The 24,331-nt window shown below is 50.2% G+C and overlaps 12 protein-coding genes across 12 annotated transcripts; 5 read left to right on the forward strand and 7 right to left on the reverse strand.

The window, feature by feature from the left end:
* Positions 1–86: 86 nt before the first annotated feature.
* Positions 87–1,811, reverse strand: COCMIDRAFT_6984 (uncharacterized protein; the record flags this gene model as incomplete). The annotated part of the gene is made up of 1 exon (XM_007691674.1): positions 87–1,811. One exon carries the CDS (start codon positions 1,809–1,811, stop codon positions 87–89), a length of 1,725 nt encoding a protein of 574 aa, XP_007689864.1.
* Positions 1,812–3,351: 1,540 nt separating this feature from the next.
* COCMIDRAFT_38483 (uncharacterized protein) lies at positions 3,352–3,761 on the reverse strand (the record flags this gene model as incomplete). The annotated part of the gene is made up of 2 exons (XM_007691689.1): positions 3,352–3,458; positions 3,539–3,761. The coding sequence occupies 2 exons, from the start codon at positions 3,759–3,761 to the stop codon at positions 3,352–3,354; spliced, it is 330 nt and encodes a 109-aa protein (XP_007689879.1).
* A 1,097-nt stretch (positions 3,762–4,858) lies between these two features.
* COCMIDRAFT_27942 (uncharacterized protein) lies at positions 4,859–5,278 on the forward strand (the record flags this gene model as incomplete). The annotated part of the gene is made up of 1 exon (XM_007691680.1): positions 4,859–5,278. The coding sequence occupies one exon, from the start codon at positions 4,859–4,861 to the stop codon at positions 5,276–5,278; it is 420 nt and encodes a 139-aa protein (XP_007689870.1).
* Positions 5,279–6,407: 1,129 nt separating this feature from the next.
* Positions 6,408–6,849, forward strand: COCMIDRAFT_27943 (uncharacterized protein; the record flags this gene model as incomplete). The annotated part of the gene is made up of 3 exons (XM_007691681.1): positions 6,408–6,446; positions 6,494–6,787; positions 6,835–6,849. The coding sequence occupies 3 exons, from the start codon at positions 6,408–6,410 to the stop codon at positions 6,847–6,849; spliced, it is 348 nt and encodes a 115-aa protein (XP_007689871.1).
* Positions 6,850–6,968: 119 nt separating this feature from the next.
* On the reverse strand, positions 6,969–7,340 carry COCMIDRAFT_27944 (uncharacterized protein; the record flags this gene model as incomplete). The annotated part of the gene is made up of 1 exon (XM_007691682.1): positions 6,969–7,340. One exon carries the CDS (start codon positions 7,338–7,340, stop codon positions 6,969–6,971), a length of 372 nt encoding a protein of 123 aa, XP_007689872.1.
* Positions 7,341–9,461: 2,121 nt separating this feature from the next.
* On the forward strand, positions 9,462–11,652 carry COCMIDRAFT_100376 (uncharacterized protein; the record flags this gene model as incomplete). Its single annotated transcript, XM_007691703.1, has 3 exons — positions 9,462–9,704; positions 9,755–11,487; positions 11,541–11,652. The coding sequence occupies 3 exons, from the start codon at positions 9,462–9,464 to the stop codon at positions 11,650–11,652; spliced, it is 2,088 nt and encodes a 695-aa protein (XP_007689893.1).
* Positions 11,653–11,927: 275 nt separating this feature from the next.
* On the reverse strand, positions 11,928–12,472 carry COCMIDRAFT_38486 (uncharacterized protein; the record flags this gene model as incomplete). The annotated part of the gene is made up of 2 exons (XM_007691690.1): positions 11,928–12,202; positions 12,373–12,472. The coding sequence occupies 2 exons, from the start codon at positions 12,470–12,472 to the stop codon at positions 11,928–11,930; spliced, it is 375 nt and encodes a 124-aa protein (XP_007689880.1).
* Positions 12,473–13,131: 659 nt separating this feature from the next.
* On the reverse strand, positions 13,132–14,997 carry COCMIDRAFT_27947 (uncharacterized protein; the record flags this gene model as incomplete). The annotated part of the gene is made up of 3 exons (XM_007691683.1): positions 13,132–13,555; positions 13,670–14,522; positions 14,619–14,997. 3 exons carry the CDS (start codon positions 14,995–14,997, stop codon positions 13,132–13,134), a joined length of 1,656 nt encoding a protein of 551 aa, XP_007689873.1.
* Positions 14,998–15,298: 301 nt separating this feature from the next.
* COCMIDRAFT_6988 (uncharacterized protein) lies at positions 15,299–16,492 on the forward strand (the record flags this gene model as incomplete). The annotated part of the gene is made up of 3 exons (XM_007691675.1): positions 15,299–15,353; positions 15,407–15,685; positions 15,744–16,492. The coding sequence occupies 3 exons, from the start codon at positions 15,299–15,301 to the stop codon at positions 16,490–16,492; spliced, it is 1,083 nt and encodes a 360-aa protein (XP_007689865.1).
* A 1,972-nt stretch (positions 16,493–18,464) lies between these two features.
* Positions 18,465–19,941, reverse strand: COCMIDRAFT_100407 (uncharacterized protein; the record flags this gene model as incomplete). The annotated part of the gene is made up of 4 exons (XM_007691704.1): positions 18,465–18,642; positions 18,693–18,853; positions 18,905–19,551; positions 19,608–19,941. 4 exons carry the CDS (start codon positions 19,939–19,941, stop codon positions 18,465–18,467), a joined length of 1,320 nt encoding a protein of 439 aa, XP_007689894.1.
* Positions 19,942–21,671: 1,730 nt separating this feature from the next.
* Positions 21,672–21,839, reverse strand: COCMIDRAFT_100384 (uncharacterized protein; the record flags this gene model as incomplete). Its single annotated transcript, XM_007691705.1, has 1 exon — positions 21,672–21,839. A coding segment is annotated over one exon (168 nt), but the record flags the coding sequence as incomplete, so codon positions are not given.
* A 430-nt stretch (positions 21,840–22,269) lies between these two features.
* On the forward strand, positions 22,270–23,438 carry COCMIDRAFT_38490 (uncharacterized protein; the record flags this gene model as incomplete). Its single annotated transcript, XM_007691691.1, has 6 exons — positions 22,270–22,366; positions 22,420–22,529; positions 22,601–22,686; positions 22,740–22,959; positions 23,096–23,135; positions 23,197–23,438. 6 exons carry the CDS (start codon positions 22,270–22,272, stop codon positions 23,436–23,438), a joined length of 795 nt encoding a protein of 264 aa, XP_007689881.1.
* Positions 23,439–24,331: the final 893 nt, after the last annotated feature.

Here is a 24,331-nt window from a genome sequence, read left to right on the forward strand (position 1 = left end):
TCCATCTACTCAGAGAGATCAATGCAATAAACCTCTGGAGTAGCCGCCCGGACTATTCCTACCCCAATACTCCAAGCTGGATCCTTCTAGATGTCTAGAAACTCAAATTTAACGAGTATCGTACACTCCGTTTCGTGTCCAGCCAGATCAAACATGCGCACAAAAACCCACCCCGGCGCAACGTACATCAGTCTCACAGCTGCAACGGCGAAAAGCGGGTTTTTGGAGAAACTGTCGTCACTCTTGATCAACATGCGCAAGAAGATCATCTCATTATCCTCGTACTCCCATTCAAGTACTTCCTTCCACAGTGGTTCAGTGGCAGGCGGGTTGTCTTTGTGCATAAACCCAGTGAGTTTATGGGGTTTGTAGACGGCGGTCTTGCGCTTTGGAGGCATGTTGTTCAGGTCGTTGGGGTGAACAAGCGTGCATGTTAGGTAAGGCTTGATTTCGTTGGGGTCGCGTGTTTTGGGCAGAGGAATGTCTGTTGCACCCGCGACGTGTAGTCGGAGCTGCTTCCGCCTTCCAGTGCTAAGGTTTCCAGAGCCACCCGCGCGCAGGGCAGCAGGCTTAAGGACATATCCGCTAGAGCCAGTAAAGAGCGCTTCGTTGATCTGCGAGCTCGCACCAAACGTTTGCCAGTTAAGCGCGCATATCTGTGCGCCAATGCTCCAAAAAGGGACGGGAGCTAGGTTCTTGGAGGAGATTCTGGTGCCCTTGGGGTAGACGCGCATCAAATGATGGGCGTTGTGGCGAGCAATCTTTGCGCTATTGGCTGGGAGATGACTCTTGAGGCCAGATTCAGAGACGTTGATGAGCTGGTGGTGAGGCGCATTTTCAAGATCGCCTTCAAACCATGAGTTATTAACAGGCTTGACAGACTGCGCGTATACCCCCAGGTTTGCAAGCTCGGGAATGATGGTTCCAGTCGGGGCAGTCCTTTTTTGTTCTACATATGCCTGATGAGCTTGCTTTTGCTCTTCATCGCCGGAACTGGAAGAGTTGCTGCTGCTGGTCTCCTGTTCATCAGGTAAGTGATACTCAACAATGACTGCCACCTTGTTTCCCAACTCAGCAAGGGTGACATGCTCATGCTTTGTGGGGTCATTTTGTTCGCGTGTGCCTTTGTCGCGCACCTCTTGACTAAGGAGCCGGTGACCAAGAACCTCTTGGAAAATTTGTACCAGGCGAAGCTGGCCGTGCGCGCCACAATGGTTCTCCAAAGAAATAAGGATGGGCGCAGCATCGACCTCATTTGCAGCTTCCCTGTCAACAACATCCCGGATTGTTTCACACACCTCTCGGAAGGGTATGTGAGAGACGAGTGTGTAGCCATGAGTGACTTTGGGTTCGTCGGCATTCTCATCGTTGTCCCAAGCGTCAATCTCAACGCAGCGCGATCCAGTGTGAAGAGCAATCTCATATGCCTGTGCATGAGACTCGCCATAGAGTTGGTGAGCCATCAGGTATGTGTTGTGCGATGAACTGATGAAGTACTCGGGAAGTGGATGGTTTCTGTCGAGGAGTTCCCGGGGAATGTTGACGTGGTTCCTGCTAAGCATCTCTCGTAATGCTGAGACCCATTCTGCTTCTGAGCCAGATTTTGGCTTGTGCAGGATGTTATTCTCGATGATATGGTGCTGCAGTCCTTTGCTCACACGGAGCTGGTCTTTGGTGGTGTGCGATTCCCGTGAGGCATGGCCCCCACCAGCCACAGTCCCCGCATCAATGGCCTCGCCCTTATCTTCATCGTCGACGCTTTTCTTGGAGAAAGGATTGAGCTTTGCGATGCCGGAGACTAGTTCCGCCATGGTATGCTATGTACTGTACTATGGTGATAAGTAAGGGTCGATGGAATGTTCAGCCACAGGGACAATGAGGGGGTGGATGAGAGGTGTGGCTGGTTCAGCCAGCGGGGTATAAGTACAGTCTTGGCCGGTTCGCACGGACAGCGCAAACTCACAACAGTCTCACGTCCGCGTACGAATACCGACACTAGAAATCCTGCGCAGGCAGCAGGGATGGTGTAAGTAATCGGGTTGAAGCCATGGGTTCCAGCTTTTCTCTGAAGTCTTGGTTAAACGCGCCAACCTTTCGAGACGTCGCGCTAGAGCATGCGCTGCTTAGTGCTTGGACTAAGCTAACCTGCATGATGTCAGACGCGAGCCTTGCCTCCTATACTTCAGACACAATATCGTGGATTACATTGACCGTTTGGCGAACTCTACTCATGAGACTTGGTCAGCTACAGGAAAATCCCTGGAAATGCTGCGGGATTATCGTAAAATCGCTCGCGCCTTTAGGTATCACGGTACTGGTAACGCCGTGTAGCGGTTCGTGCATGCACAGCCACGATTCTAGCCTTAAGGTACGTCAACCGGACTGTCAGCCCAGAAAACCGCCAGCGAACAGTACCCACAAGCCGGCGTTTGTCGTCCCTCGTTCATGTCTATCGCAAAGACAGCCAATAGGATCGACTTTCACGGCTAAATCTAGGCTCTGTGTCCGAGGTCATGGTGGTCGGCCTCGCAGGAAGCCTCGGGTAAACCGTCTCGGAGCAGCTGGTGAAACTCTTTCCACAGAGACGGTCCACAAACTCGCAACCTTATGAGAAATCAGCCTCCCCGTGGCTGTGCGTGTATCGATCGTCTCGTCAATCTATCAGCGTCACCGCCTTTCGCTGTTGGAGACACAGTACTTATTTTCTATGGTCAGACTGGTACCTTAAAACAGTCACGCTCCTTCACATAAGTCTCAGCCAATCAGTGTTCATGCACTAGCTAACCCACTACGGAAAAACTCGACACTGAGCTGAATCCCCAGCTTCTAGTCTCAACCTTGAACCCCTCAACTACTAAGTTTTCCATAGTCAAGATACACTAAAGGATAGGGCCTGGGCATCATCAATTGCAACGTCAGTAAGCTGGTTGATTTTGAGATACGATTAGCTCGGTACATTCTTTGGCAGATCAAAGCATCAACAGTACAGAAATGACAAGGCCAAAGGACTATGTGTAGAGCATGTCACAGCATCATACGTTCGCTGTCATTCTTTCCAAGTAAAAAACAGGGGTATAATTTTCTAAGTTCACTATCTTCAAATCCACACTTTAACTAGAACTACCCCAAACCCCTAACATCCAGATCGCCATTCGTCAATCATACAAAAAAGCCTTCCCAAACAACCATCGTGACCTCATGCCTCCCCACCCCCGACTTACCTCACTCCCTCGTGCTCTCTCCTACACTCGCACTCTGACCGTCTTCGTGGTCAAAGACCTCCAATCGACCCTTCACACGTACAAACCAAAGTTGCAGGTTCACCCCCTTCTCCACCCGCAAGAAATCTCTTTAGACCATCCACATCGAGCCCCGCCACGATTTCAACCACCCTAGCACTTGTCGTAGACTTGAGACATGCTTCATGCAAGCTGCGATGGCGTACACAGGCAGCCCGCCTTGCATCAGCGCGTACTACAAGGGCATCAGCACCTTTTCTTTTCTTTATCTAGTAAGAAATTTAGAAGCATTCAAATACCATTGTCTGAGAAGGAGTCAGTGTGTCGGGACCCTGTGTCACTGATCCAGGTTCCCCCACACACGACGTCCATGTCACACTGACGAGAAAAGGGAGGGGGCGTGCGGTTGATAGAAGGGCCGACTAGGCCAATAGGAGGTGAAGATGTAGCATCGTTATCGTCGCGTTGGGGAGAGCCACCAGTGGCAGCAGGTATAATAGTTGACTGATCTGGAGCCGCCATGGCCGAAGCGTTGTTCAAACGAACGAAAACAGCTACGCCAACAAGTGGAATTTCAGCCCCTTAAATATCACTTTGCCATCGTGAAGAAAGAAAGGAGTGAAGCCAATTACATGGGGTGCATGTTCTCACCGCTGGAGAGCCTCACGTCTGACCAATGTCCCTCGCTGGGAGTGAGAAGAAAAAAGCACAGCCCATACACTCTCACTGCCCACACACACACAAGCAGCTGGCTCTGCTACGCTGTAAAAGCCCAATGCAGCAGGTATTGCTGCACGAGCAAAATCCTGCGGAAGTACTCCCAGCGCCGCGCCTACATGGTCTGGAGCACCCGCCACCGCCACCGCTACACAAGGACAAGGCTGAATGAGATTTGCTGCGTGTGATCATGAGATACGCCAACCGAAAGGCCCCTTCGGCGCCGCAAGCGAGAAGTAACATGGCAATCTAATCTTCCCCGGCTGGATAGCAGGGAAAGGAAAGGAGTGTATGTGTGCCTGGGGCCGTCCGCGTGACATTCTTGGAGCCACAAAGGATCAACAACTGTTGCGGTACATGGTGCCTCTTGTGCCGTTGGCCAACCAGAGACACAGCGGATCCAGCTTCCGGCGCCGTTGCCGCTGTATGACTTTGCACAGGGTACGCAGAAAAAAGGGTGTTCCGCGTGTAGCGATATTTAAAAAAACTCGGGTTTGCCGAGCAACCCGAGGGGGAAGCGGGTTCTCTCTATGGTTGAGATCCGGGGAACGTGAACAGGGCGGAGGGCTAGTAACACTTTTCCCGCCCGGCATCACGTTTCCTACCGGCAACGCTTATGCAGCTCCGGCAGCACGACTCGTGCCATGTGTGTACAAGGTTATGGGCGGTGTGATGAGCGTTTCTTGTCATCGTTGTTGTCGGGCGGATGACGTCGCCGTGAGGAGGCGCTTAGGATCGCCTACCATCTGATCGATTTTGCCACGAAGACAGGACAGGAGCTGAATTCACCGACATTCCTCTGTAGAATGATCGTCGCCTGTAAGTACCATGAGGAGAGATTGGGGGGGAGGGCTGTGCAATGTGTTTGGGTGCAATGGGGCAGGGCCTGTTGAAAAGGCTGCATGGGGGTGGTTAGGCGCCAGCTTTGGGGAAGCTGGGTTGGCATTGACGATGTACGGAATACTCTAGCCAACAGTAGGGCAGATGGAAGGTACCGAAGCCGCCTCGAGCGCAGTGCGATATTATGGGTAGTGATTCAAGATGCTGGTGATCCTACCACTGCAATCATGTTGCGCCCCGCGGACGTCTTGGTCGTCATTGACGATACTCCAGCTACTGGATACAAAACAGCACCGAGTCCAGATAAGGTAGGTTTAGAACTGCACCCGATTCCGCGGCACGTGTGCGTGGAGCAGCGATGCAATGCACTTGTGGGTGATTGTTGGAAAGCCTTCGGCAGTGAGGGGCTGTGGACCAAGTTGCACACACGGTACAACGGTTGCATGGATCCAAGTAGACAAAGTGAGAATGGCCACGGCTGATAGTAGCTCCAAACCCTACCGGCTGCCACGTGGTTACATGAACCGCAAAAGCTGTCATTCGAGGCCGGTCTGCGAAACCATGCTCGAGAAAAGCGCCGGAGCGCAATGTTTTGACGTGCCACAATTTAATCTATGCCCTAGAATCTCCGTCGAAGAAGCCATGGAAGGCCATGCTCTTCCATTGGCATGCGTCATCATTGGCCACGGGTGAAGCGCCATGCAGCCATCATGACAAGGGTCTTGATAACCGCTACGCGCGCTAGTCATCGATCTTCGGACACGGTCTTTTACTCTTCCTGCTGTCGGTGAGCAGTTACCTGCGACTGTGATTGCAGAATTACCTTTACGTGCTGACAGAGTCATGGAGGCGCCCTAGACATACACAGCAGCCTTTGTGGCGTTAGCAGAAGCAGTACTAGTTGGGTCCACTTTTTCCTGCAGAAGTGCAGAAGTGCACTCTGGTAGGCGCCTAATACGAACAGCAGACCGATTCCCCGGGCCAAAGGTGCAGATAAGCCTGCCGTTTGACATGGTGATGGATGCCCCTTCGGCATGGCCATCAATACATTTCTGTTTCATCCTCAGACATTCAGCTGGCCAACGCTGTGCCTTGGCAGATTGTGGAGCTGTCCATTATTCCCTTTCTTGCCGTGGTCCTGGCCACACTTGTTCCTCATCCTTGTACGATGTCCATTGGGTCTGTGCTTTTTGCCTGTATGGTTCGGGGAAAGGGGGCATGTAAAATCGATATCGAATACTGCCTAGAGCCTTGTTCGGAAATGAGAGCATCGTAGCGGTGAGGAAAAGCCACACGTGAATTTTGAAGAGTACCATCTGAGCGAGGATTGGGGCCAGAATTGGCTGTAACTCCCTTGCTGTCAAATAAATCCATATGGATAGCTGATATGAAGCACACTGATCGTGGCGAGCGACTGACTAGTACCAGGTGAAGCTCAATTGAGCCGACCTGGCCTACACAACGGATATAGATTCCTGGAATCAATTCGGCTATTCATGTCGTTTGCATACTGAACTCGAAGCATTTCAATCTTAAGGTGGTAGGTGCCAAACGTGTATTGGTTGCCACATATACAGAACAACTGCAACTAAGATTTGCGCAAAAGGCTGCATGTCCAAGGTCATGGGACTGACGCTTGCCGAGAGCCAGGTCAGCCACCCCGTTGCGCCTCAGCCTTTACCTGTACTTATGTGTAGTACATGTCGAGTCAGCCGGATAGCGTCATTCGTCCCAGCTCGCCATCGTCTAGGTTTGCACGTACCAAAGCGTCAATTCACCGAAACAAGGCCGCCGCCCTAACAACCGAGCCTGGGTCTGTCTTCGCTTGGAATGGGGAGAGGCAGAGCGGCGATCGGGCTGGGTTGCCAAGGATGCTCGCTCCGCAAAGCAACATCCTTGTATCTCCCAACCCTACCAAGATGTCTCAGAAAATGGAAGTCTCGGGCCCGTGGTACGAGCTTCAAAGCGGGTCTAAGCTTCTTGTAACCAGGGTAGTTCATATTTGTCACAAGAGAACCGCTCTACCGAGACCTTGTAGATTCATACTGGCTGAAAAAGGGGCGATTAAAAAGCAACTAAGCAACTGGAAGCCACTATAGTGAAGAAATTTGTTTGAGGAAATGAAGGAACAACGGTCTGATCCCAGTCGATGTCCATCATCATACATCGACATTAAGTGGACTTTTTCTCCTCCTGTTTCTTCCCTTTCTGTTTTGCTTCCTGGACGATGACCTCCATCTCGCGGGTCATCTCATCTTTCAATATATCTGGATTGTGTACACAGATGCACCCGGCGGAGGCAGAGGTTCCAACTCTGCAGCCTCCTGACATTCCCACTGGAAGATGCCAGAGTGGAGTGTATTCCAGCCGCTGAGAGGGGTGCACGCCAGGAGGAATATTTTGGCGGGGAGGTTCTAAAATTGGTCGGCCGTGAACAGGACAATCGGTTTGCGTGTATTGTTTCGAGTCTGAAGTCGTTGCAGGCAAATGAGGTTCTTGACCACAAAATTTGAGAGAGATGTCTTCCTGAGTTGCTTGTTCCATATTTTCTCTAGAGTATCCCGGCTGTTTTAGTAGCTGAGTGAGCCATGGCTGGGATCAGTGTGATAGAGGAATGTGGTATGCATACCTGTTTTCTTTGGCACCGAAATAGTCTATAATTTGGGAAAAGGAAATTATGCGTTTTAGTAAAAAAGGCCGTTGATGTTGAGACGATAGCTTTCGTGAACACAGTGCGATTGCATTTTATAGATATTTAAGTCTCTAGAAGAATGCTGGAAGAAGGGGTGATGCATATAAGATCTACTTTAGTGTTTCCACTGACATCCTCACGGCTGGCGGCAGAGTGGATCATGTCTCCACCGTTGAAGGTATACAATTGTTTGGAAAGAGCGAGTTTGAGCAGGCAATATCCCTACCTATTTGCAAGGGTAGAAGGTAGGGTGGCTCTACGCTTAAACTTTATCAAAGCCCAGTGCGGCCCGTACAGTCCGCAGTCAGCTAGGAACTGGGTACACAAAATTGAGCGCTAAGATGATTTGTAGGGCCATGGGCTATTGGGACAAAGCCCTGTGGCTAGCCAACCTGCAAGAATTGGTCATGCCATGCTGAATTCTTCGAAATCCACTCTCTTGTTAAGAGTGCCGAGTAAAACTTTTACAGTAGAAGAAGATGTTTTGGAAATTGCGTCTGACAAGCTGTCTAGATCTCGGTCTGAGCTTGGTCCGGTACGGACAGATCCCGATCGACAACCGCGTGCTACTCGGTACGTGTGCCGCTCAATCAGAAGATTACGCGCGCTATGGTCGAGTCAGGGAGCAATAGCTATGGTCTTCACTGCATTGGCAAGGGATATAGATATACACGCCATGCGTACTGACAGGCCAAGGACTAGTTGCTAGACCAGCAACAATTCGCCACAGGTACAATAGGTAAGATCTGCAACCAATCCTAAACCTGGTCTCTTTTCTGCTATGCCTGACACTCCCTCGAAGACAGTGGTCGTGGAGGATGAAGAGGCGATCCCACGGGTGAAGAAGCCCGCAAGGGAGATGGGGGCTTGACACTACCGGAATATCCTCATACTGATGTTTATCATACAGAGCGACAGATGAGACCGGCTATTGAATGAACACAGCGGTGAAAAGAACAGGCATCCAATGTAAGAGAACTCCTTAAGTGGCATAGCGTCTGAAAAGTAGGCAACAAGGCAAACGTCCGCATATTTGCGGCGCTTGATGAGCCACAAAGTGGTTTGGCTACAGTTTGTGCGGGTTTTGCTCAATATTCTCGAATGACTCGTGACGGCTACATGTACGGTGCTGGATGGCCTCTAGGGCCGGTTGTGTGACATGATTTCGACCAGGTTCCGGGAGTTGCTTGCATGGACGAGGCACCAGCCATAGCCTGACCTTGCTCACGCTAGTTATGGCTGGCATGGCGAAACGTTGCTGACAGTGTGTCTGGCATAAGCGTCTTTCGTCGGTATGTATGCGGTTGCTGCATGGTCTAGTCGGTATGTATGCGATTGCTGCATGGCCTAGTGATAGCGTGTGCTTCGGTTCGGATATGATTTGGACATGGGCTTGATAGAGTGTTTTGCACCGCTGCCGTTCAAATCTCGCACTAACGTCCGAATTACTAGTCCAGGGCTCAAACCAAGGCCGGGAACGAGCGGGGCGGCACGCAGAAGGTATATATTTTGTTGTGGCGTATGGTCTCGCGACAGTCGTTGGCCTTTGCCTTTGCTTGCAGGGTGTGGTTGGTGCCGTGGGGGCTGAAAGACAGCTGGCATCCCCTTAATCATGCATTGCACCGTAGGACGGCGATTCCCGGGTCGGGACACAGCAGAAGGAGAATAAAGCTTTCAAGACTGGCAACGGGATGGTGACGAAGTTGAGATAAACGCGCCAAATAAAGCTGGCGAGTCAACGCGTAGGCTCCATGTGGGGGGAACCGACCTGAGTTCGTTGCCGGAAGTTCCCGGCCATCAACCTCGGGGGAATGGTGGGGAAAACCGAGGCTGAGGTGATCGCCGCCAGGTACCAGAAAAAAAACATGCTGACGCTGCGATGTTCAGACATAAAACTCACCGCAACACGCGTGAGATAGCAGAGAGTCATCCTTTGCGTGAACGCAAACCATCTCAGTCAAGACACATACGCGATGAGCGACACCAACGGCGTCAATGGCGCCAGTGGCACTCCATCGGCCTCCAAACTTTTGTGGAAGCACCCCTCTCCGCAGTCTACCCCAATGTACCGCTTCCTCGAGTCAGTGAACAAGACACACACTCTCCAACTGTCAGACTACCCACAGCTACATCAATGGAGCATCGATCATGTCGATGCCTTTTGGAAGAGCACGTGGGATTTCGTCGGCATCAGACACAACGGAACGCCGTCATCGGTCAGTTGTTGTAGCCCCATGCGCATATCTGTCAGCTCACCAATGACCAGACGGTGGATCCAGATGCCTCCATGTTTCCACGACCGCCTTTCTTTCCAGGGGCGACGTTGAATTTTGCCGAGAACCTGTTGTTCCCTACCCAGGAAGTTGATGCCGAATCACCTGCTGTCATTGCTGCAACCGAGACCACGCGAGAGACAGTGACATGGAAGGAACTAAGAGATAGGGTACAGCGATGCCAGGCAGGCATGCTATCTCTAGATCTCAAGGAGGGCGATCGAGTTGCGGGTTATGTTGCCAATCACACGAACGCACTGGTTGCTATGCTCGCAGCGACATCGTTAGGAGCAGTCTGGACAGCCATCAGTCCAGATACAGGTGTACATGCTGTCTTAGACAGACTGCGCCAAATAGAGCCATCACTCCTTTTTGTCGACAATGCTTCCTTCTACAACGGCCGGAGCCATCCAGTCTTGCCCAAGGTCATTGAGATTACCAGGGAACTTCCTACTCTCCAGGCTGTTGTTGTTTTCCAAACAGTTGCATCCGTTGCAGTTGACGCTGGTTCAATACCTGTTGCATCAGGAAAGGCATACGACTACGCTACTTTTGCTTCGCTCAAGTCAACAGCAGAGCTCGAATTCAGGCAACTGCCGCCAGACCATCCAGTCTACATACTATACTCGAGCGGCACGACCGGAGCACCCAAGTGCATCGTGCATGGAGCTATTGGTACGTTGCTCCAGCACAAAAAGGAACATATTCTCCACTGCTCGATTGCGCCCCAATCACGGCTTTTCTACTTCACCACCTGTACTTGGATGATGTGGCACTGGCTCGTCAGCGGACTAGCGTCAGGGGCCACGTTGGTTCTGTACGATGGGTCGCCGTTTCGCTACGTGGACCGCTTCGATCCCTCGACATCCGTGGCGGATGATCTCGCAATGCATCGCCTCATTGATGAGTTCGGCATTACGCACTTCGGTACCTCTGCCAAGTACCTATCTATCCTAGAACAAAAATCGGTCGATCCAGCCGCAGCTGGCCTTGGTCTTGATACGCTCGAGGCAATCTACTCGACCGGCTCTCCACTGGCACCATCGACGTTTTCCTATGTATACTCGGCATTCCCGTCGTCTATCAATCTCGGTAGCATAACTGGAGGCACGGACATTATCTCGCTCTTTGGCGCGCCTAACCCGCTGCTTCCAGTTTACGAGGGTGAAATCCAGGGCCCTGGTCTGGGCATGGCTATTGCTGCATATGATTTCACAGGCGCCGATATTTCGTCGTCAGGCGAACCAGGCGATTTGGTTTGCACCAAGCCATTCGTATGCCAGCCTGTAGCATTCTGGGGCACTGATGGCGAGGCAAAGTACCGCAAGTCGTACTTTGAAATGTTTACCAACGAAAAGAAACAACCCGTGTGGCATCACGGCGATTTTGTGCGCTTCAACCCAGAGACTGGTGGAGTCTGGATGCTTGGCCGCAGCGATGGTATCCTCAAGCCTGCTGGCGTGCGATTCGGATCCGCCGAGATTTACAACGTGGTGCTCCAGCATTTCCCAGAAGACGTGGCCGACGCACTATGTATCGGCCGTAGAAGAGAAACAGACACGGATGAAACTGTAGTGCTGTTCCTCAAGATGGCAGATGGCCGCAAAATATCATCCGACCTGGTCGACAGGATCAAGTTGACGATCAAGAAGTCGCTGAGCGCACGCCATGTTCCTGCGATTGTAGATGAGTGCCCGGAAATCCCAGTGACGACCAACGGCAAAAAGTGAGGCTCCCGTATCGACTGGAGAGTGTGTCAATGTACTAATATGCCAATAGGGTTGAAGGAGCGGTCAAGCAGATTCTGTGCGGAATGAACGTAAAGACAAGTGCCAGCGTGGCTAATGCTGAATGTTTGGATTGGTATCGCGAATGGGCGCGTACGCACTGAGGGTAGTAATGCTTCCTCGTGACCAGTATAGTATATGGAAAAGTCTCTCCGGAGAAGAAGAAAAAAATAGACAGGAGAAAGGAAATAGACCCGAACGCCTAATGAAAATGCCGCAGCACCCCGGACATGGGGTGGGTTCCAGCCATGTGGGCAGCCGGTGCCTGATGAGAAAAACTCCGTTTAATGAGATAACAAAAATGGGTGTTTCGCTCCTTGCTCTTATGCCTTCAAGTTGAAAAAAAAAGAAATCGTAACTTCATCCGCATCTCAGTTCTTCAAAAGTCACCAAACCCATCGTTGCCCTCCTTGCTTACGATCTCGCGTACAACTCGATCCACCTTTTCACTCAGCCCAATGACGACATTGCGGCCGTATGCCACTTCCTTGGTAACGACGACCTTGAAGCGGCCCGGAGCGCCGTGTATGCACACCATGGCCTTGTGGCCGAGCAGACCGTTATCCGGCCCGCGCACGTCGACGACGCTGATGGAGACTTGGGAGGGGAGAACTTTGTAGCCTGCCGTGTATTTGACTAGGAAGGAGATATTGCCTATTCACCGGATCTGATTAGCTGATTGCTTTTTTATCTTCATGTTTGTTTGCTTTTTCCCCCGTTATCCCGCTCCACCCTGGACCCGTTTGGGCAAGATCCAGATGAGGGGGGGAAAGCAAAGATAGGAATAAGGGCATGATAGAGAAGGGAAGGAGGGGAAAACGCACCAGCAATAGTCTCCACCACATGAATCGGCAGCTCACCACGGCGGGGGCTCAGATGCGAGAAGATTTGTTGGTGAACGGGGTCGGGAAAGACGTTTTCCATGTTGAGGTTAGATGACAGGGTCAAAGATGACATTAGACTTTGTGCTCGAGGAAGTTATGGATTAATGTTATGGAATGAAGAGAGGAAAATGGGAAAGAGAGCAAAGGGTAGTATGTAAGTTATGCAAAAGCGAAAGTCAAGTCGAGTCCGCCTCGTCCGAAAAGGGTATACGTGATGGTAGGTGGTTTAAAAGTGGGGGCGTGCGTTTGGGGCGAGAGGTTGACCGCCAGTTAGAGCCGACCACGTCCGTGGTGCTTTGACCACTTTTCCCACGACAGCAACGAGAGAGGGTCCACCACGAAGGGGGCCGTGTCGTGAAACCCACCGACATTTGGGATGAGTGAGCTGTTCGCGTGCGTAGGCTTTGAGGGATCTTTGTCTACGTAAGACAGCGTGTGGCGCGGCGTTGTTTTTTGGTGGCTTGATCCGGGTAGCCGACAACACCGGTTGCCGACGACACCGTGTACAAAAGGCCTTTTGCGGGAAAACTTATATTGTTGCCTAGAATAATGGATACTTGGATACCCCCCCGAATACTTTGTGTTAATACAATGGACCAAAATAAAATATTTCCCAAGTCATGCATAGACATGAAGACAATACCAGACATGATGCCATCCAAGTGGCATGCAGAGGGCATGCTACATCTACAAGTCGCGTCATCTCCCTTCCTTGATCTTGACGGCATCAGCAAACATGGGGAAGGTGCCTCTGAAGCTAGGACCTAGAGTCCAGTTGTTGAGGTCGCGCAAATGCGTCTCAAAGGCCGGGTTGATGAGCCATTGATCATCTTCCTTGGGCAACTGCTCCATGCTCGGTATGCAAGCAGCTGCATTGCCAGTGAGCGGCTGCGGTGTTGCAGGCCCCTGTGGCGAGCCGGCATTCACGTGCGTTGAAAAGGGCGAAGATACCGACATGGACGACGTGGTGGAGAGAGTCGAGGTCCGGACCATCGAGGCAGGAAGCAGACAATCACGGTGCTCATAGGGCCAGTTGAGGGAGATTGTGGTGGTGAAGGGGATGAAGAAGTTCTCAAACGAGACTTGGGGCTGCGCGGCAATGAGCTTGTCGCGAAGACGGGGCCTGGAGCGGATTAGTCATGCATGTGGGAATGTGGTGGGTGGGTTTTTGGCAGGGGGCAAGGGTGCATGTGGGGAAGTTCCAGGGCAGGGCAGGGCAAGGCAAGGCAGGGCATACCAAGGGAGATGATCGATCCACAACGCATGCGCGGTAAACAGCTGCGACGGACGTGGGGTTACCCAATGTGGCAGTCGGTCGTAGTTTTCCTGTGTTGGCTCAATTTGCCAGCGCATGATCAGGAACATGATGAACACGATAGCCACCTGCTCTGGGCGCCCGCAGATGTCTGGAAATGTGCGCAGGATATCTGTGAAGAGCTTGGATAGCGGATGCGACTCAACAGCGCGGTCGGGGTAGGCTAGCGAGGTGAAGTTGGGATAGTGAGGGCCGACCAGCGTCTTGACCGGCACCCCTTCGGCCGCGCGATTCTGCCGGTCCTGGAGGAAGTCGAGCAGGATCACATCGAGCGGACAGGTGGCAGGCAGATTGCGCGGCAGCGTCAAGTGGGCGACCATGTTGGGGGCGTACTGTGCGTGCTGGCTGGTGCTGACGTTGCTGGGGCGCATCTGATGTGGAGGTGGCAGGTTGGGGTCGACAGCCCTGCGCTGGCCATTATCGAGCAGGAAGTCGACGCCCAGACGCTCGTCAAAGGGCATATCCGTGTTGATGCGCGCCTGGTGGAATTGTGGACCTGGACTATCGCTCGAGTAGCGGCGCAGATGGCTCGTGGGCGCATCGTTGGGGTAGAGCCACGCGCCTGTGCCTATGGCTGCGTTTGCGTCGTGCACGCCGGGCGAGGGTACACCATTGTGCGGTGAGGCCGAAGCGATGGGGGCATGGAGCTGGCGCGCATCGCGTTGTTGGAGATGATGGCTTTGGTTTTGATGTTGTTGTTGTTGTTGTTGTTGTTGCTGCTGTTGTGGAGGCTGGATAGGAGAAAGGGGCGAGCGTTCAGCGGCGGCTGCGAGTTCTACAAGTCGTCAGTAGTCATTCATTCTTCCAAGCTCCATCTCTCATTGGTAGTCTATTGTCCTTGTCCGTCTCCTGCCACGCTCTGGAGTCGTACCGTTCAAGCCGCCGGTGGCGCGCACAATGGGCTGGATGATGCTGAGTACGCTCTCGAGGCGCTTCTTGATGTCGGCATTCTCCGCCTGGATGGCCTCCTTCTCGCGCAGGACGACCTGCAGGTCGCTGTAGGGCTGCTGGCTCTCGAGATCGCGGATGCGCTGGTTGAGGGCATCGATCTGGTTCTTTGTGCGCTCGCGAATGGCGCGCTGGGCCTCTCGGTCGTTTGCACGCTTGCGGGCAAGCTGTTCGGGGGTGAGGTTGGCAACGCCGCGCGAGTTTGGGCCGGTTCTGCGCTTTTTACTGGGCTGGCCACCATCGCCTGAGCCCTCGTCTCTCGGCGTAGGCTCAGGTGTGTCTGCCTCGCCCGCAGACGCCATGCTGATCATGGAAGCTGTGTCGGATGCGACTCAGGATTGATCTGGTCAAATCCTGTCCCGAGTCATGAGCCTTGGCGCTAGCACCCAGTGGGGCCTCTAGCAATGCGGGGAATGCATGCCATGCACCCCCATTCACCTCCATCTCCATCCTTCCCGTCATGCACCGCTGCCGAGGATCGAGCTCACGGCTCCTCCGGATATCCCTCCCCGCCTTGACACTGCACATATCCGCCATGGCCCCAGCATCAGCTCTAGCCCTGCCTTGGGCACACTCACCACTCCACCACCCACCCTTCACACCATGGCCGACAATCACGTAAGCAGACTGCGCATCGCTTCGGCCACGCTAAAAGCTAGTACGCGTCCACATGCTGCCTCTCCTACATCTCATACCCTGACACATGCACAGTCGGCGCCGCCCTACAACGCTCTCTAACCTCACCCTTCAAAGGCGACAATGGCTCCAACACATACTTCAAGGATATCATGTTCGCCGTCTTCCGGGCCAACATGGGCAACCTTGACCTCGTCCATGACCGCTACTTGAACGGAGGCTCTACAACCACAAATTACGTCAAGTATGCCCAGCAGCACAAGTTCGCGCCAGACAGCATAACCCTGCCCAGCGGCACACAAGCGCACTGGTTGGGAAAAAGCAATGCGACAAAGGTCTTGGTATACTTCCATGGTGGGTCAAAGTAGCCGTGTATTACCCACACCCGAACCCCGAAAGCTGACACTTGCAGGCGGCGGCTATGTTCTCCCTGCTGGACCTGGCCACATACTCTGGCTCGACGACTTCCAGAAGTCTCTTGGTTCCGATGTGTCTGCACTACTTCTCGCATACGATGTTGCACCCGAGGCTAAATACCCTACTCAGCTCAAGCAAGCTGTCGAGCTTCTCGACCACCTAGTATACACCCAGGGTCGTAGTCCTTCTGATCTCATACTGGCTGGCGACTCCGCTGGCGGCAATCTTATCCTCGGCGCCCTTTCGCATATTGCACACCCGCACCCAGATATCACACCGCTCTCACTACCTGCCAGGCTCCATGGTGTTTTACTCATTTCGCCATGGTGTTCACTGACCCGGACCGATACCCTTGCATTCACCACGAATGCTGAACGCGACATGGTTGATGCTCGGGTTCTCAACCGATGGGCTGCTGGATTCCTTGGCTCGGACTCTCCTTTTGCCGGCGACTTGTACAACGAGCCTGTTCTGGCATCTCCGGATTGGTGGGCGCCTGTTGCCGATTTTGTGGAAGAAGTTTTGATCTGGGCAGGCGATAACGAGGTGCTCAAAGATGGCATTGCAGCTTTTGCGGAAAAATTCACAAGAGGATTTGGTAGCGGGGGTGGACTTGTGAATACTGTCTTTACACCAAAGGCGTGCCATGAGGAGATGATTGTGGAGAGGATCCTGGGATATAAGGGCGACTCTGGAACAGGTAGTCAGCAAGTCTTGGAAACGTGGATCAAGGCGAAGCTTTGAGTCGCCATTTGAGCTCTTTGTTTGTCTACATCGTAATCGACACACATCCTATCGCAACGGAACAACTGCCCCCAGCTTTCTGCAGAAGCATTTTTGCTCGAGCTAGACATGGTACCTGATGCATACATTCCACCTCAATAGAGAAGGCATTTTCATTGGGCATTCAGTACATCTCGATCTGCAGCAACACACTTCAATTTAGAATGTCACAGCTCTCACAATCCCACACGTACAATTGCTTTCTGAACTGGATCCGTAATAGTGAAGTCATTGTTCGTTGAAGCTGGGATTGGCTGTCGTTTCTTCATGTTCGCGTGGCTCATTGGTCAAACTGGTTCGTCAGGTTACACAGGCACTGTACCGCGCCGCAATGGTGATGACCCCGCCCAAGGCAGCAGCTGTAAGAATTACACTGCTACCCTCTTAGTACAAACGATCTCAAAATATCAGACTTCTCTACTCAATGAACATGGCTTCCACACGTGCTACAACATCGACGCCTGCCGTCGCCAGCACGTCTTCCCTCCACCCTCACCTCACATTCCGCGATAGGCTCTGTTTTGCGCGGTTCCTGTTCGTTCCCCTCTACGTACGCTTCTGCACTTCGCCCTCGCTCTCTTCGCTCTTAAGCCACATTTACATCATCGGCACTACCGGCATTTCCATCGTTCATTTCCGTGGGGACATCGTTAGTCTTCGTAACGTTGGAGATGTCGTCTACGGTCTCGCGGTAGCTAGCATCCCAGGCTTGTGTAGATCTTATTCATTGACAGCCAGGATTATTCCTGATATCGAAGGCTGGCGTGGTGGAGTGATTGACTGGGCGTTTATAACGTCGTCTTTGATGTTTCTCTTGCCGGAGGAGTATAGTAGGGACGTGGAGGTAAGATGATCGTGGCAACTGTGTAGTTTGATGCAGGAACTGATATTTATCTATGATACAGGAACTTAGCGCAGAGTACAAACATGCCTATCCAGCGTTTGATACCTGCGTTGCAGTCTTTTGTGCACCCATCGTTTGGTGTTGCTTTGGGGGACGAGGATATTCATGGTATGGTATCCTGGTTGTTTGGGCCGGTTTGGCCTCAGTTGCCGAACGTGTGTACCTGATACATCTGAACTATCGGTAAGCATATCGGGCCTTGGTTTTGCAAAAGGAAATTTACTGACGTCAGATACAGCAGTCTTTGTAGATCCGGGAAGACCGTACGAGAGAACTCGTGGTCATATAAAGATATTTCCAAGAAACCAGGGCGATTTGTGAATGGATATGGGAAAGAGCTCACTGTTAAGGAAATGCTCCTGTGGCACGCGACGGGCAGCATAAAACCACGAGCTTGAGAATCTTTGATATGGGATCACGTAGGAGAAAAAGTCATACATTATGCACGAGTACTGAAAGAAACAAAATTCCTATCGTTCTTTCATATGTCGGCGAAGTTTAAGATTTTGGTATGGCATTTTTCGTCGGACGAATCAAGCATGAAAGCCCCCAAGATCTGAGACACATTGCGTTTTGAATACATATGATTCTTGAAGGAATACCTGCAGAATTGATTCTTGGAGGAATCGTTTAACTGTTTTAAAAGAGAGGTTCCGAGTGAAAGACTAATACTTCGAACCCGTCTCCCCGTTTGTTTCATAAAGCTGTAATTATGCTACTGGAAGCGATTGCAGTTCAATCGATGTACCTCCACTCTCTTCACGATTTTTGTAAATATCTGAATCCCCGACTATTGAACATGATATGAAGTATGGTCGCGCTGGGATGTGCGAACAATGGTTAATTAGACGATCGGGAACTTGCTGTAAGCTTCGCTATATATTGGTCTTCTCAAGGCTATGAGATTGAAGATAAAAAGCAAACTAGATAATGTTAGTAAGACGCTTTTTGTGGGTTTTACATTGATGGAGTTGCCTTAGATGTGTAGAGTTTGGTCTCTGTTCCTTCGTATAATAGAGTGAGGCCCTTTCATACAGAGTCATTGTCTGTTGGTGTACCTTCATGCCTCAGTCTAATAACGCATTCACACTCTGACGCCTTGTTGAAGAAACCCTCTCGAATGACGGTCGGCGTCTTGTTCACCCTTTTCACCTCAAACAGCCTGAATGAGACTGCTACAGCCTTCAGTATCTCCATCCAAGCGAAGCTGCAGAGGCGTGAGATACCACTTTTCTGCTCATCAAAGCATCAGCTTACCTTCTTCCAATGCAAGCCCTTGGTCCTGTAGAGAAGGGAAGAAAGTACGCCATCAGATCTTTGGAATCACCTGTCATCCATCTCTGCGGACGGAACTCGTCGGGGGCCTCAAAAACTCTTTCGTTGCTCAGCACACCACACGTCGGAACACTAACAATTGTCTAGTGGATCCAGATCAGCATATTATAATCATATCAAACGGTAAGACTTACACCTGCTGGAAAAAAGACGCCTGCAATAGTCTTACCACCTTCAGGTACAATGCGCTCTAGGCCTGTTGCGCTCGTGGGCCGAATGCGCATAACCTCACGGAGCGTGGCAACTAACAATGGAAGATTCTGAACAACTTTGTCAGGAGCCACCCAGTCATCATTTTGCCTTCCGGGAAAAGCTTCATCCAGTTCGGCCTGTAGCATTTTTTGAAGAGGTGGGTCCCGCGATACAATGTCTATGAAATTCGTTATGGTGCTGCTAGTTGTGTCACTACCTCCGACTATAAAGCTGATGGATTCAGCGATTATTTCATGTTCCTCAATCACCCCATTTTCGTCTTTTGCACGGAACAGGAATGATAAAAGATCCTTTTCAGGATGGTTATGGTCCTTGCGTCGTCTATACGCTTCCCGGCCAATACTTTCCAAGTTAGCCCTTGCACGCAGACCAGCGCTCCAGAAGGGATCAAAATAGTTGTATTTCATCCAAGGTCGAATCCAAGATGGGAGTGAGCCTAGGGAATTGAGGACTTCTCCTCGTGAGTCAATGGTAGCAATGAGGTTATATGGATCCTTCCCTTTCTGGATAAATCCGAAAGATGAACCAAAGGCAAAGCGACCAATGATATCAAAAGCAAGATAGTTTGCTATAAGCTTGTCAGCATATCTGATAAAGATTTTGCAATACTGTTTCCATTCATACTCCACGTAGCAAAGTCGATCGACGCGCTTCCTCCCTCGACCATTCCCAAAAGCCTCTTTTTCCATGCTAGCATCTCATTATCCATATGCGGTTCAAAATCAGAAAGCGCTCTTGCAGAAAATGCGGGGTTCAGATACTTCCTCTTCCGTTGGTGGGCATCAGTGTCCCTGACATTAAAGAGTACCGGCGTGACTTGAAGGAATGCATCGTAGAAGTCACTCTTCACAAAACCAGACTTGTGGCCGTAGATGATATTCACTGCCTCTAGATTGTTGATGGAAACGTGGTTGGGTGCAATTAAGACGAAATCACCATGAATTTTGTGCTGCTCCATGACGGCGACAGATCTCCGGGCCTTCCGGCATTGCATCACCAGCCATATTGGAGAATACCTAGCCCAGAAATGCCCTGGGATATGACGGAGCGGCAAGAGAAAATTGGTAGTTACTAGTTTTATAGCCTGAAAGAAATGGATCAGTTATGAATTGATATGAGATGGGATTTCGAAGTCTAACAATAAAAATAGAAATGAGAGCAAAGGCCTGCGTGACTGAAGTCCACAAGGTCGTGTTCTTTAGTATAGAGAATGTATTCTCGACGGAGAACATTGTAACTCAGGTCATCCAAGATAACGTCGTTGAGTAGGTTCAGCGGCTTAACCCCGTACTCGTCTCAGCTAATATAGGATTGTTTCGTATCTGCGGACTTTACTTCGCCGAATGAGTCGAAATGAGTCGAAATGATACAGTTTCAGCTAAAGTTCAGCAGCTATCCGAAAGCTATTTATAAGATCGGCTTGAGTTCGGCATTCTGGTAGAGCGGGGCAAGCGGGGGGTTAGTGTGAGGATCCAAGCAAGAAAACGAAGGCAGGCAAGTGACGCGGCTAGGTCAGCGCAGCATCCGGCGATCAGTAAGTCATTTCATCAACCGTGATATTCACAAGGCCATATTCATTTGAAAACTAGAACTCCATAATTTTTTTCATGTTGTCTTTGACAAAATATCAGTGTACAAAACTTAGTAAATGACCGGTATTTACATAAAGAATGTCGGTTTGAACGATATAGTTCTATATTCTCGAGCATTCTTGATTTTTTTAAGCATTGTGACACAGCATCTAGACCAGGTCTATGGCTATGAATCAAGCTTTGACATGGCTAGGGCTCTTAGTCACCTGTGGCTGTGCTGCAAGATAGCAGGAAGGGAAAACTCTTAACTCCCCGCTTACTTCTATTCTCCCCGGACTGAGTCATGACAAATATACAAATACCCGAAATCCGCGGCTCGCCGGCACACTAGCTTGCGACAATCTTAATCAAGCAGTATGCGCTACTCAACGGTCAAAATTGGCAAGCTAGCTACCCTACTATTGTGAGTTTCAACAATATGATAGTCATTAGCATGAATCAAGGCCAACAATAGCAGAGGTAGTTCATCAATCTGTAGATATAAGCTCAACAAACACTGCCTTGGCTAGGTAGCTGTTCGTCTATGGTGAATAAAATGTTAAGTCAGATATGACTAAGGGGGCCTTTCTTGGGCCAATAGGCACCAGAGAGGCCCAGAGGGGGTCAGGGGAAGCTAGGTTCTGATAACGAGTGATAGTAAGAAGGATTTGTTCTCTATTGATAATATTAAGCCATTGTAGAAACTACCAAGACTTATGCTAGTACCTAACAACTATCATAGAGCGTTAATTACGCATCTTATTGTTCTACCAAGGTATAGTCTCAAGAATTTTACGATCTATAAAAGACTGATATCCTTTCTAAATCTTCTACTTAGTAAAGAAGCTACATAAATTAGAGGTAGAAGATATTCAATAAAAAGATATAATGATTTTGTTATTGATTTTACTATTGTTACGGCTTTGGGCCAGTGGGGTGCAGATGATGGACGATTATCTCGTTTAGTATTATCTGCGTACGAATGTCAGCAGCTCTAATATTCTTATGATAGCCTTTCTAGCACTGTGGAAGCATTGTAGTTGTGTGCAGTCTGATTGGGCTCGAGCAGTTGCGACTATAGTTAACTTGAATTACATTTTCTTACTAGTTACTTTACTTACATAGCAAGACGGAAGTGTAAGGCAAGCGTGCTTCTACGAGCCATAAACAACGCTATATATACGAGGCCTTGACTACAGTATTTGTATAGAAACATAGTTCGCGGAATATACATAAAGGTAATAGACGCCACTTCTAGAGACGAAATATACACAGTTGTAGATAGAGACTAGAAAACCACAGGCCTCTAGGGGCAGATAGTGCTTTCGAGATTGAAGTGGGGCATTATGGGCTTATGTTCGTATCGCGTCGGCTGGCTGTCATGTCTGTCATCCGAACATAGCTGTGAAGATCATGGCTGAAACAGAGCAGGTGGAGATAGACGCGTGTACAACACCCCAACAGATGATGAAAGCGCTTAAGCGTCAAGCCTCTTTCAATAGTGCAAAATATAGAGGCTGGGCAGCTACTGTGTTTGCAGATCATTTCTGTATCCATTGTCAAGGAGTGTATTGTTTTAGGGGGTATGTTCGAGATATGTTTCCACGTGACTCTTTTCAGACAGCGTATATAGGCTAACTAGTAGGCTAAAGTGGGCCACCAGATCTTCTGATCAACAATCTATTGATTGAAGAAGATTTATCGCTCTTTTAAACATGTTTTTCACGCCATTCGCAATCCTAGCTCTGGTACTACCAGTACCCGCCATGTCATCCAGCAACTGCACGTGCACACCCGAGACAATTCAGACATGTATTGAATGGGCAAATATGGCAGACACTGATAGCACTCCTACCTGAAGGCAGTTAATTGTCTTATGCAGCTACCTGGTCAGACAGGTATCAATGGTACAGTCACTAGGTTTGATGATATGCATGCCATGCATCAGGTGCAGGCGAAAGAAATTCATCTTGTTGTCAGTTCTCCCTAACTATATTGCTACGATAAGAGGATATGCTTTGTTAACTGAGCTTTGCATGGATATAGGCGCAGTTCCTGCCGTTTCACCGCCTCTATATACAGGTGTATGAGCAGCTCTTGCGAGAGGAGTGCGGCTATACGGGGCCAACGCCGTGAGTTCTACCACTGCAACTATGTTTTCCTGTTCCCGTCACTGACAAAATAGATGGTGGGATGAAACCCGCGACGCGGGGAATTTCATGGGCTCGCCACTCCTTGATCCCAACACAGGATTTGGTGGCAACGGGACCGCTCCAGATGGATGTGTTACCAATGGTCCTTTCGCAAATACCACTCTTCGCATAGGTCCGGGCCAAAAACAGGAGGTCCATTGCTTATCCCGCAAGGTTGAGGAGAGAAATAGCACTCTCGCAAACGAAACCTATGTTGACCATTGCCATAATTCAACCAACTACCTCGATTTTTGGAAGGACACCGGTTTCACAACCCATGGTGCTGGTCATAGTGGAGTAAGTATACCGAGAGGAGACGTGTGAAATATCCGACTGATCGGCGTTGTAGATTGGCGGAGTCATGGAGGACATCGACGCAAGCCCCGGAGGTAAGTTTGTATCTTGTTCCCTAGTTGCTCTCCCGCCTCGATCGCAAGCTGACCAGCTTAGATCCGCTCTTTTATCTCCATCACGCTTTTGTAGATCGCCTTTGGTGGAACTGGCAGTCCGAAGACCCTGACAATCGTCTTTATCAACTGGGCGGCTCTTCTTCGCAGGGGCCGTGCGAAGAAGAATGTGAAGAGACGACTCTGGACTACGTAATGACCACCTACGAGATTCTTCCGAACGTTACTGTCAGGGATGTCATGGACATTCAGGGTGGATATCTCTGCTACAAATATGACTACTAAGAGGGGAGATAGGGGTTGGAACACTTTAGCTAATGTTTATTTGGTGTTTTTACATTGGCTAAATTAGTCGCGATACTGAGTACCCCGTATCTCTTAGGCATAGCTGATAGTAACAATTCAAAGTTGGTTCAACCGGAGATACCGCACCATCGGAGATTTTGGGAGACTACGATGTCTTTGAGATATCACCACTGGTGCTTTTGCTAGACCAAACTATGACTTTGCGCTACTGTAGAATATTTCTGATTAGATTTTGTGGTACCGTGGATCAAAACAATGACCTTATTCGAAGGCCATTCGCTTACGGTCTGATCTACTCTCAGTGTTTGAATGAGAGTCTGATGCTATATACCGAGAGAGCTGTCAAGAAGAAATAGCCTTGGTGGGAATTTGGCTTATTCTTACTGCATCGAGAATGAAGCCCCGGAGAATTAAGGAAGGGAACCGTTACAAACTGAGGTTTCCTAATGGCTTACCACGTGGGACAGACAACCTAAAGCAGTTCGGGAATTTTCTCCGCATGCTTCGACTACTAGCTCAGAGCACAAGAATAAGTTCTTCATGGCCTGCACTAGAAGACCAGAGAGGCAAATGGTTACCAAAGTATCTCGGTCAAGTAAGCTTTGCAATACTTTAGGCTTAATTCGAGTGATTGCGAATTAGTGTTAACGTAGTTTATAAGCGAGTGAGCCATACAAGCGAGTGAGCCACCCCACCAACTTTGCGCACATCTATAAGCGTATAGCTCCACCACATTATGTTAGTTTTGATAGATATTAACGTAATAGATTAATTACTATCTATAATATCTTTCTTGCATGTACGTGTGTTATGGCCAGTCTCTCTACACCTGCTACAGCGCGCTAGAGCCTGGCGGCTGACACCTGATCGCT

The sequence above is a fragment of the Bipolaris oryzae genome, assembly GCF_000523455.1.
Source record: "Bipolaris oryzae ATCC 44560 unplaced genomic scaffold scaffold_106, whole genome shotgun sequence".
Taxonomy (NCBI): Eukaryota; Fungi; Ascomycota; class Dothideomycetes; order Pleosporales; family Pleosporaceae; genus Bipolaris; species Bipolaris oryzae.